Genomic DNA, 11,989 nt, shown 5'->3' on the forward strand with positions numbered 1-11,989 from the left:
GCGATATGTACTATTTGTATTTCTCTATCTGGCCTATTTCAGTTAGAATTATGATCTGTACATGAATCCATGTTGCATCATTTTACTATATACTTTAAATATATATACTCTTGTCAATATACCTCAATAAAGTGTGGAAATGTAAATTTTCCCCTCATTTTATTCCTTATATACTCACATTTTCTAGGTGCATGAAGCATATTCATATTTCTGTGGTTTGGTCATTTTATTTTCAATATCTAAATGCTTTTTTTTCTATTTTTCCCATGGAAGTATGGAGGAACTGAGATCCTTTGCTGTACAAAACCCCAGGCAAGAGTTTCAACATGGAATTTGACCATGCAAGTATCTCTGAAGGTCAAAAAGGAGCTTAAAAATGACTACGGATGGCCCGACCACTAATGTACCAGTATAATTAATCACTGTTGAGTTTCAAGGAAAGTCTTTTTTTTTATTTTGGTTTGGTCAGACTAACAATACAGGATATGAAGTCAATTTATTTCACCTAAATCTATTTAGACATTTTGTAAAGAGGACCATGGAACAAAGCTTCAGTGACTCCTCAATTACCACACCACTGGTTGTTGAATTTATGTACACAGATAATGCAAGGTAAAAGGTGCTAGATCTACACTGAGTTCCTGAGATTTTGAGAAGCAACTTTCTAATGAGTGAGGCTTGCTGGGAGCAGATGGTCTGACTTTGACATTTTCAATTCACTGAACTATTATATACATTTTTCAACTTTCAGTGAGCTATTATAGTGACTTTAAATGTATAACAAATAAAGATAATTTAGACCTTTCACAGTTATCTTGTTAATGGTCTAAAGGAAAGGAAGCTAGTTAAAATTAGACTGAGATACCATGCAGATAAATTTGAGACTAGAAAAACTGCAAAAAGAAATGGAACAGATTTCAATTGCCCCTGAAAGGTGCCAGACAAAATGCAATTTTGTATTTTAAGGTATGTAGATGAGGTTAATTTTCAGTAGGACAATATGAACAGATACAGCTTAATTTATAAACTAGTCATCTGAACTCACTGATCCACAAAATCACTACACCCTTGTCTATGATACCACAGTCTTTAAAATAATTTTTTCCAAGGGAATCTCTGTAGGTAGGTTGAGATATGGTCACAGATCACAAGAGAGAGTTGAGACTGAATTGAAATAAATGCAGCATGGTAGCCTAGACTGGATATTGGAATTATTTTTTTTGCCAGTCCTGGGCTTGAGCTCAGGGCCTGAGCACTGTCCTTGGACTTTCTCAAAGCTAGAGCTCTACCACTTGAGCCTCAGCACCACTTCCAGCTTTTTTTTCTATGTATGTGGTACCGAGGAATTGAACCCGGGTCTTCGTGCATGCTAAGCAAGCACTCTACCACTAGGTCAAACTACTGGCCCCTGGATATTGGAATTATTAATGAAAAACCTGGTAAAACTAGAACAAAGCTGAGAAGCTTAGATAAAAGTAATCTGGGAATACCAGTGTCTTGGTTCTGGTACATCTACCATGGAAATAAAAAAAATGTTAACATTAGAGGACTGAGGTGTAGTTGTTGAGGTAGAATGCTTCCTTAGTATACATAAACCCATGGGGTTCCATCTTGTAAAGGACAGTTTAGACCTGGGTCTGTAGCCCAGGGGTAGACCTTTCCCTACCATGTGTCAGGCATTGAGTTCAGTCTCCATGATCACAGAAAAGGTGGGAAAGTCAAGTGAGATTATTACTGACATTCTATACTGTATTTGAACTGTTCCTAATAAGTCTAAAATTATTTTAAAATACATCTTATTAAAAAGCAGTGGCAACCAAGTATTCAAAGAAATTTGAATCAATAGCCCAGAGTTCCAAAATTTCCATGTAATAATAATCAAATAACCTCCTCATCTAGAAATGTTCTTGCTCTCATAGTAATATTCTCCTAAAAACTGAACTTGTACATAAATACAACCAAGTTTTCAATCCTCCGCACCTGACTACTCTCTTCTCATGCACAGAAGCTCCAAAGTATGAATGAACTATATCAGTGCATTCTAAAGTACATAGCTGTGTCGTTATTCCTATAGCTATAATGACCCAGAGAACCTGCAAGGATATTCCAAAAACAACAAAAAATAGACATGGAATTGAGAGTATACCAAGGCAATAATACAGTTGCCTAGTGTTAGGCTCTTAGTCTGGTTCTCAAGCAGAATAAAAACAGACTGAAACCAAAAGCCCCAGTACACACTGGCAATTTTCAGAGACTTACAAGAGATGACATTTGAGCGTTCTGGAGCATGAGCTGCATCTGTTGGGCAAACATGGCGGCGGCTGTCTTCTGTTGAATCAGATTGTTTCTTCCATTAATTTCTAGCTGTGTTTTTAAGTGGGGAGGAGGGTGAAGGTACTTGCAGTTCTCTCGAGTGCAACGACCCTATTAGAAAAGAATTAAATTATTTTCATTTAGTATTATCTAAAATCCAATATTGTTAAGAGAACATTTAAAGCTTACTTTTTTTTTGCCAGTCCTGGGGCTCGAACTCAGAAAGGTCATTATCCTTGAGCTTACTCAAGGCTAGCACTCTACCACTTGAGCCACAGCACCATTCCAGCCTTTTCTGTATGTGGTACCAAGGAATCAAACCTGGGGCTTCATGCAGGACCACAGTCCTGGCAGATAAGAGCTTACTTATGAAGCTTTTTTCATGTGCTAATAACTGCCAAGCATTTTCTGTGAATTGACTCATTTAATCTTCACCTGTAAAATTAATAGTCTTACAATTTTCATCTTCCAGGTGAGGAAACTCACACTAAAAAAGGCTAAATGATTTGTCTATGGACACACTAGAAATACAACCAAAACCTAGTTAGTCCAATTGTAGAAATCTTTCTTTTAGCTACTCTGCTCTACTCTACTTTTTTATATATCAAATTATAGTTTAAACATTGCACATCGTTAGGTTGAAATAAAAGTACAAATTTAAATTTAAAAATATTCCAATATGAGATGCAAACTATATGTTTGAATTAAATAAAACTCACTTTAAATTAATTAAGACTCAAGATTGGGATCTCCAGGTTGAAGCAATTAAGAAAAAGTCAGAAACTTAAATAATGTGAGAACTTTTTGAAATCCATTGATAATTGTTTACTCAACAAATCAATTTACTATACTTGACAGCCATGTTGTTCTTTTAGTTCTGGAAACAATGGCCTTGGGCTACTTTAATAATTGAGAACAAAGTGTATTTTGGATTCTCAGATCTTTCAATGTTTTACTGATGATTTAGGCACTTTCAAGACAGGATAACATGTCAGTTTCATGGAATCAAACATGCTTGTGTTGTCATGTAAATGCTGACATGGTTACAGATTATGGTTCATATATGGTAGCAAAATGTTACTGACAAGTTGTTTATCACACTGTCATCATGTGACCTACTGTCATGTTAAACTCCTGAGCATCACATGCAGAAACTCATGATTATTTCATTTGGATTGTTTGGCCCACCATAATTCCTTTAAGACAAGAACAACTGCAACCAATCCATTTTCCCACAGATGCTAACATTCATTACTATACATGAGGTTATGTGGTGGGGGGGAACGATAGGGAGAGAAAAAAGGCAACTCCTTTTTCTTTTTTAATTGTCTCCACTTTTTGCTAATCCTGGGGCTTGAACTCAGCACCTAAGCACTGTCCTTGGGCTTTTTCAAGCCTAGAGTTCTACCACTTGAGCCACAGTACCACTCCTGGCTTTTTCTATGTATGTGGTACTGAGGAATCGAACCTGAGTCTTTGTGCATGCTAGGCAAGCACTCTACCACTAGGCCAAACTCCTGGCCCCTAATTGTCTCCTTTTTTTTTCTTTTTTCAAGTTTCCAGGCTACCTGGATTCTCAGTAGAAAAACAAATTTCCCAAGTTTTTTTTTCATTCAATTCCAGCTATACATTTTCCTATTTATGATTCTAAGTGGCTTTTGAAACCATTCCTCTATATTTAGTTATCATTCTATGAAATCATTCCTATGATTTCACTGAGTCTAGGTATATCTTTTAAGACTTTTATAAATCTACATATTATGAAAATTCTTGTTTGAGGGAGAGGTTCCATATTAATTTCAATGTATTTTTAAAAATAGTTTTATTATTATTAATTGCCAATTCTGAGGCCTAAATTCGGGGCCTGGGTGCTGTACCATGCCCAGATTCTTTGTGCCTTGAGCACAACAGTTCTACCACTTGAGCCCCTGCTCCAATTCTGGATGTTTGTGGTTAATTCAGTGAGATGAGCCTCATCAGATTTTCTTGCGCAGACTGGCTTTGAACCATGGGTTGTGAGGGTTACAAGTGTGTACAAGCTAGTGCCTGACTAAAATAGTTTTGACCTGATAATTGTATATACTCATGAAGTACAAGTGTTTTTGTTCTTTACTGTTTCTGTGTGATATTTCAACACATATATACAATGTATATTGATTAGAACAGGATAATTGATCTGTCACCTTAGTTGTTTATCATTTCTTTGTGTTGAATACATTCAAAATAATCTTTGCTACCTATTTTGAAAGTTACAATTAATTTTTATTAACTAGAAGACTACTGTGCTATAGAATAATAAAATTTATCCCTGCTGTCAAGCTGAAAAAATACTGAGTATAACTTAAAACCTAGTGTGAAAAATTAAAGGCTCTATTGTTTTCTATCAAGTTTGCCTTTTAGTTTCTCCCATTTCAATTTCTTCATCAGATTTAGACAATTTATAAGATGTAATAACATCTTCATTTCAAATGTTACTCTGCAAATCCTGTGGAAAGAAGTATTTATAGGTAGTGAGAGCTGAAAATGATATGTTCCAAATTCTCCTGAATTTCTACATGTAAGCTTAGGAGTAGCTATAAAATTTTAATACCTATAAGAAGAGACTAAAGAAATCTTCATATGTGCAATCAGTCCCAATAATGGGAATCTTTGCCCATGAATATACCCTAAAGGGAAATGGTAAGCCTTGTTTTCCATCTGGTAGATCTTTCCTAACATCAAAAAGTCACAGGGATACTAGTGCCAGGATCTATCGTCTGCCTTCTACCCACCTGAGTCTATCTGCCTCAAAATCCACAGCCTGAAGGAGGCATCGCACTTGAGTTCCACCATCAGCCATTCTAGTTTATGCTTCTAAGTTTGAGTTTTACCCTCCTCTTCTCTCATCGTCCTCTTTCTCTTCTTCCTCTTCCTCCTACTTCTCTCACATCCTTAACAGTAAACACTCAGACCAAAATTCTTGGCTCTCTTGTCTCATTTTCCTCCTCTACCCCAGTCCAAGAGAGATGGAATTGTTCCAAAATTTCAGGCAACCCTACAGTTGTTAAGATCTTAAATCTCTATTTCTGACCTCTCTTCTATATTTCAGTCTTTTTCATCCTCACCAGCAGCTGCATTTGGATATACTGTCCCATAACTAGGTCTAAATACCTCACTCCTGACCTTCTTTCTCCTTTTGCTTATCTTTCATCTTGAGGCATAGTCACATTCAGGACCATTGCATCAATCCTTAAGCTTGGGGGCAATTGCATAGCAGTGATGAGAAAAAAAAACCCTGACCAGTTGCTGAGCAGGATTGCCTTTAGATTGCAAAGCCTAGTTAGCTAAAACAATTCACACAAACAACTCCAGATACAATTTGTAATCCTTTTGGAAAAAAAAGAAGATATAAAGATTCCAAAATAGCATAAAAGAATAATTGAGATCACACAGTTTTGTTACAATTATGAAATGCTCTGTATCATTTAAAGTTAATCGGGGACAGCAAAAGAAGGGAGGAGGAACACGATGTGTTTGCGTTTTTTCATGAGTTAAAACTTGAATATGCCCTTGTGTTTTATTGTTTTTCTCATCATAGTCCATTACATACAGTAACTTTTCTTAAGCTTTTTCTTGGAAAATAGATGACATTTTTACAAAGCTAAATAATATACACAAATAGGAAAAGGAAAAATTTGACTTTAAAAATTATATCAAGTTAGGCTATAAAACTAAAGTATGGGATATGAGGCAGTATGAGATTTAAAGAAACTTATACATCTTAGTTATGAGATTTTACTTGATTTATAAAGCATTCTTTTGGGAATGACAGAATTCATAATTTAATTCTATAACCATGCAAATGCATAGCAATTCCACCTTACAGGAGACTGCTGTTTATGTTAAAGAAAGCTTATAAGCTAAACAAAAAAAATCTTCATTTTCTATCAAAACGATAGATGAGAAGACCAAGTAATTTAATATCGATGTGATCTGTGGGATACAATATTACAAAAGAAAATCAGTCTCCTCATGGTTTTTGTTTGTTTGTTTTCAAACTGACTTCAGAAGTCAGGATAATGTATTTATACACCGAATACTTGGTGATAATAAACCTTCTCCACATAGCATTCATTCCTTGAGAGGCCCAAATTTCATTATAGGCCAAAATACTTTAACTGGTATTGAAGTGGGTTGCAAATGTTATTTCTGACATTTCTTAAACTTGCATTTTATTCTGTGGAGGGGATAAAGATGAAGGGAAGCATGGATAGATGGGAAAAGATTGCTCCCACAGAGGATGTCTTTTTGTCAATCATGGAGCCTGGATGCTGTCCTTGAGCTCTTCAGCTCAAGGCCAGCACTCTACTACTTTGAGCCACAGCACCACTTCCAGTTTTCTAGTGGTTAATTGGAGATAATTGTCTCACAGTCTTTCATGCCCAGGCTGCCTTTGAATCGTGATCCACAGATCTCAGCCTTCTGAGTAGCTAGGATTACAGACGTGAGCCATGAATGCCTGGTTTAGCTATTATGTTCTTTGGAAAACAAATGGCTATGGACTAGAAAGGTTTTAATGAGCAAAGTGTTTCTTGAGATGCCCTAACACAGTTTCTGTAATAGTCCTGAAACTGTATCTTGGGTCAGATAAAACCCCACAAATATCCCTCAGATTTCTCTAAGTCAATGTTGTTAGAAGTCCTCCTTTTTCCGATGTGGACTCATTGGATCAAAGTCACCATATAGAAAGTAATGAGAAGTATTAGAGAATGTCATAAAAGACTCTATCAATATATGTTTTGACAAAGCAGGCAGTAGCCTAAGAAAAGCAGCTAAGTGCAGCCACAACATGTCAATCAATTTCTCCATCTCCCAAATAGACCTATCAATGAAAGAAATATTAAAGAAATTAAAAAAACACTCATTCATACTTGCCTCGGTTTCCCTCCTTTTTCATTTCCTTCCGACCTTAAAAAACACGCCATTCTCAGTGTTCACTATGTTATTGAGTTAAGAAAACCAGCAATGTGATTCAATGGGAAAGCAGTTCTCTGTTGAAATAAGTGCTCTTACATAGCTGGAGTCTCCAGCTCCTGTTTCCCACCTACTGTCTGAAAATGCAGCCAAAGAATAGCAAGCAGGGAGAGGGAATGGTCCATGACATTTCTGAACTACATTTGCATCAAAAAGTTGATAATAGACAAAGGAGCAAGTTGCTGAGCATTTATATAGAAAAAAAAATCTCCTAAATTCAATCTATTGCCTTTTTCCTGCCTTCAAGCTTTGTGAAAAATGAATACAAAGCCTTTGACTGAGACAGAAAAGTAGCACTGTAATGATTCAAATCTTACCTAAGTCTTGGGCAGTTATGAAGAGTCAGTCTGTCAGATAACAAGACTTCTCATGTACTTGGTGGTAGAAAAATCCTGTGAAAAGTACTTTCTTTTTTAACTTTCAGGAGAAAGCTCTACCATCCATCCATCAAAATAAGAAAAGAACCTCAGGAAGCTGCAAACTGCCCTTGGTCAGTCAGTCTCTTCACAAAACCAGCTGTTTGCAGAATGACATGCTCCTTCAAATACATTTGGAATTATGGGGGTGGGGGGTGAAGTCCAAATACCTTCTTTCACAAGTAATTATAACTAGATTATGTTTTCAAAGACAGAATCACACTAATCTGTGAGACTATCAAAAGGTAAGAGTGAAATACTAAACCCAACACAGAGATGATTTGTTCCCATTTTAATGATGACATGTGTGTTCAATGGAAACTCTGCTTGATGAACGTTGGCCCGCTGTACCATTGTTCTGCTCATGAACATGGCTTCTCAGCAGAATTACCTGAGTTTATAATTGCAAATCCTAGGCACCAACCAGGTTGTCTGATTCCTGCAACCTTCACAGACCTGTTGGAATCTAAGGCTAAAAGTAAGTCAACAGCAACAAACTTCCCACTTTCCCTTAGAATTCTGTATTTATAATACTGGATCTGACCGTCATCATTTTTGCTTTCAAGTATTATATCGTGAATAAATAGCAATATTCTACACATAGTGTTCATAAAATTTTCCATTATATCTTTATTTTAACTTTGAAATTCAGGTAAGCAATCTGAAAGAAAGTTTTAACTAACCACATCCTGACTATATTGAAGGCAAAAGGAATAAGGTCTGGCATAAACTTCCACAAATGGGACATCATACCCACACTGCAGTCAACACTCTCTCCTCCCTTCCTCATGAAGATGGATCCATTTTCTTGATACAACTCATAAACACTCAAGACAGGACAATGATGATTTCAGACTCTAATAATGGAGTCTGAGAGGCAAGGAGGTGGGAGACAATCACAAGAATTTCCCTGCCTATCTGCTTCAAGCCAGTTTAAAAAATATGTGACTGCCAAAGAACGAAGGGAGGATTAGGTTCAACAACCGATCTGTTGTTCTGAACTAGCCCTTCTCACGTCATTTGATTTGAAGAATTGAAACATTTGCGGCCTTAACTGCATTTGAAGACACATCTTGTATACTTCTATCTGGTGGGAAAAAAGTGAAGGACAAAGGTGTAGCACAACATGTCCAAACTCACAAGCAGCTTTAGTAAGCACAAAAGCCAAGTTTGCAGGCCCTCAATACCCAACATGGATTCAGTGCAGATGACTCTTCCTCTGTAAAGATTTTCTTCAAGCCATCTCCCCACCCACATAAGCCCTTATCTCTCTCCTTTGTGCCTCCAACTGTACAGTGTGGATTGCTAGAACACTTATCATTGCATGCATCAATAAATTCTTTGCATGCCTATCTATGTCTCCTATTAGACTTTGAGTCCACCTCAAGGTAGAACTCTATCTTTCTCATCTTTCAGTCTCCAGGGATGTGTCTGTGCCTGGTGACCAGTACAAAAGTTCTTGAGCCTTGTGAGAAAATTTTTACAGAACTGAACATAAAAGCCTAGTTGTTTCTCTTTGCTACTCCCATGCAGGAGATTTCCATCCCCCCCACCCAAAGAGAACAATAGTCAACCCATGACTGAAGCTCTTCTTTTTTTTGGGGGGGTGAAGGATGGTGTCAATTATTGTATTCTAATCTTCTAGTAGGGGTTTCAATTCAACATGTCCATTTACATCAGTGTCACCCCTTCTCTAGTGTCTTGTAAAACAAACCGTTATTCTATTCAGATCTAGCAAGTAGTTAATAGATAACTTTTCAGCACTGACCATAAACTCTGAAGATTGCGTGACTATGGTGGCTGAAACATGCTCGAAACTTAGTGTACGTGAACCACAAGTGACATGAATGCATGTGGTATACAGACACAAACCCCAGTCCAATTCTGAGGGGGCTCTTTTCTTAAAAGTCCAGATAATATAGAGCCCCACTGGCTGAACAAAAAACTAGCAGCCAATCCATATCTAATCAGCACCTGGACCCACCCAACGGGAGCTTACCATTTCCAGCTTCAGTTTCCAACAAACTGCTTCTCTCACTGCCCCACCTCTACCCAGAATTTCACACAACAAGCTATAGGTCAAATTCCCTGAAGCTACTGAGACAAAGGTAGAAAGCAAGGCTAGACTAGAAGGTTTTAGGAAAAATCACAGCAGGTGGAGCCCTTCTTGTGGATCCCTATGCACATTGACTTAAACAAACATTCTACCCATATTTCGCTTCATTCATACTGAACATTCATTGTTGTTCAGATAAAATCATGAGCTTGAAATTTTTTCTTGGACATTTTACGCAGAGCAACTCCCTCTACATGTGGTCTTAGTTGTTCACAGAGGGAGGGGGCGGGGCAAAGCAGACTGAGCAACATCCCAAATCTGCTTCCGCCCCTCTCCACTCCACATGCAGACTTTCTACCTCTACTCTGACCAGATACCTTTTATCCCTTTAGAAAAATATTAACTGAGTGGTTGGTCAATAATAAGCTCATCGAGAATGCACCATCTCCGTTTACAAAACAGTCAGGCATCCAACAAAAACCCCACAGACAACAAAATACTTGCTGGTACCAAGTTACCAAATGTCAGAAGGCATTTTGGATGAGAAGAATTCTCATCGGAAGCTAGCTGTCTTCTCGGCAGCTGATGGCAGCTAACATGAAATATCATTACATACAGAAAAATAAGAAAAGGAACGACATTCAATTCATGACTCAAAAAAAAAAAAAACCCGCAACGTACAGAAAACCTTACACTCTCTTACAAGCTACTTACTACCAAGCTTTGCTATGAAATAGTATACACGGGTATGGCACTTTAGGTCATTCTCTCTCTCTCTCTCTCTCTCTCTCTCTCTCTCTCTCTCTCTCTCTTTCTCTCTCTCTCTCTCTCTCTCTCTCTCCCCCCCCCTCTGTGGCCCATAAGTGAAATTTACGCCAGAGTTCAGTCACCTCCTTTGTCTGGACACCCCATCCAGCCATCTACCATATCAGTGAGGAAGCCAGGACAAAAAGGACACCAGCTGTTTGCACATGTCCTTCCCGGGCTGTCAGATTTATCAAATAAAAACATAAAACTCCCAATGAAACCTGATTTTCAGATAAACAACAAATAACTTTTTAAAGGATGCCCCAAACAGTATTTTATCTAGCAATGTGCTTCCTTGTTCTACACTGGTGACTTGAGCTAAATGAAGTCATAGCCTATAAAACACATTTTATCCCCTTTACCCATGATTTCCTGACAGCCCCTGCCGTGGGAACAACCCAGAAACGATAGATCAATTGCCCACAGTAAAACAGAAGGCACTTTAGCCCTAGCTTACCTGACCAGCTCCAGGAACTGAAAGAAGTTGACTGTTGGGGAAGGCATTTTTTTACTCTGTAACTCCTCCCACCAAAGGCTTCACACCAATCACTGACCATCTCAACCATTGCACCTCCCCACCCACAGTGGCAAAACTGTGTTCTTATTTATTTATTTAACTGTCTATCTATTTAAATGACTTTGATGCCTGCTGGAGCGCCCCCATTAGGTTAGGATAAGGAGGAGCATGAAACATGACGGACCTCTACTTTTTCTTGCCTCTGCGTTCGTTAGTTGCTGGGAATGGAATCTAGAGCCTTGTGTGTGCTATGCATGTGCTATACTCCTAAGCTATCTTCTCGGCCCGACTCTAAATTTATATGACAGGCATTTTTTTATCATATGAAATTTTTCTTGAATACGAATCTTTTTGTGTTTTTCTATAGTTTTTATTTGGTGGGAAAGGTTAAGAGAGCATGTTAACTTGCTCTTTTTCTTTACCCCTATCTGTGGAATACTCAAATTTGAGCAGAAGTCATCCATTAACCCCCAAGGACAATAGTTTTTCATATTATGTTTCTATATGTACACATAAGAGCCATGCAGGTACATATTCAAAACATGCAGATAAACGGTTATATTTCCATGGATATCGTTCAGTCAGTCCTAGATAACTTCTATCAAAAGAGAGGAAAACTCAAGTGGTAAACATGAACACTTAGGAATCTAGTATTAATACAGTTCTGAACTTATTTTTTTTTCATTAAGAATACAGACTGAGGGGAGTATGACCTAGTGGTCGAGTGCTTCTATAGCATGCCCTGGGTTTGATTCCTCAGTACCACATACACAGAAAAAAAAAGCCAGATGTGGCACTGTGGCTTAAGTGACAGAGCACTAGCCTTGAACAAAAAGTGTCCAAGGACAGTGCCCAAGCCCTGAGTAC

At 37.8% G+C, this 11,989-nt stretch overlaps 1 protein-coding gene across 3 annotated transcripts in view; it reads right to left on the reverse strand.

Moving 5' to 3' along the window:
- Mbnl3 (muscleblind like splicing regulator 3) overlaps positions 1 to 11,105 on the reverse strand; it is a 38,389-nt gene extending 27,284 nt beyond the window's left edge. For 2 of the 3 annotated variants that reach the window (XM_090326388.1, XM_090326389.1), the window contains exon 1: positions 2,260 to 2,412. In XM_090326388.1, coding sequence (XP_090182514.1) covers positions 2,260 to 2,313 — 54 coding nt within the window. In that variant the 5' untranslated portion in view covers positions 2,314 to 2,412. Of the gene's footprint in view, positions 1 to 2,259; positions 2,425 to 11,062 lie in introns of those variants that run through there. The other variant, XM_090326390.1, reaches the window with a different exon arrangement.
- Between the last annotated feature and the right edge of the window lie 884 nt (positions 11,106 to 11,989).

The sequence above is a fragment of the Megascapheus bottae genome, chromosome X (assembly GCF_031878675.1).
Source record: "Megascapheus bottae isolate mThoBot1 chromosome X, mThoBot2.hap1, whole genome shotgun sequence".
NCBI lineage: Eukaryota > Metazoa > Chordata > Mammalia > Rodentia > Geomyidae > Megascapheus > Megascapheus bottae.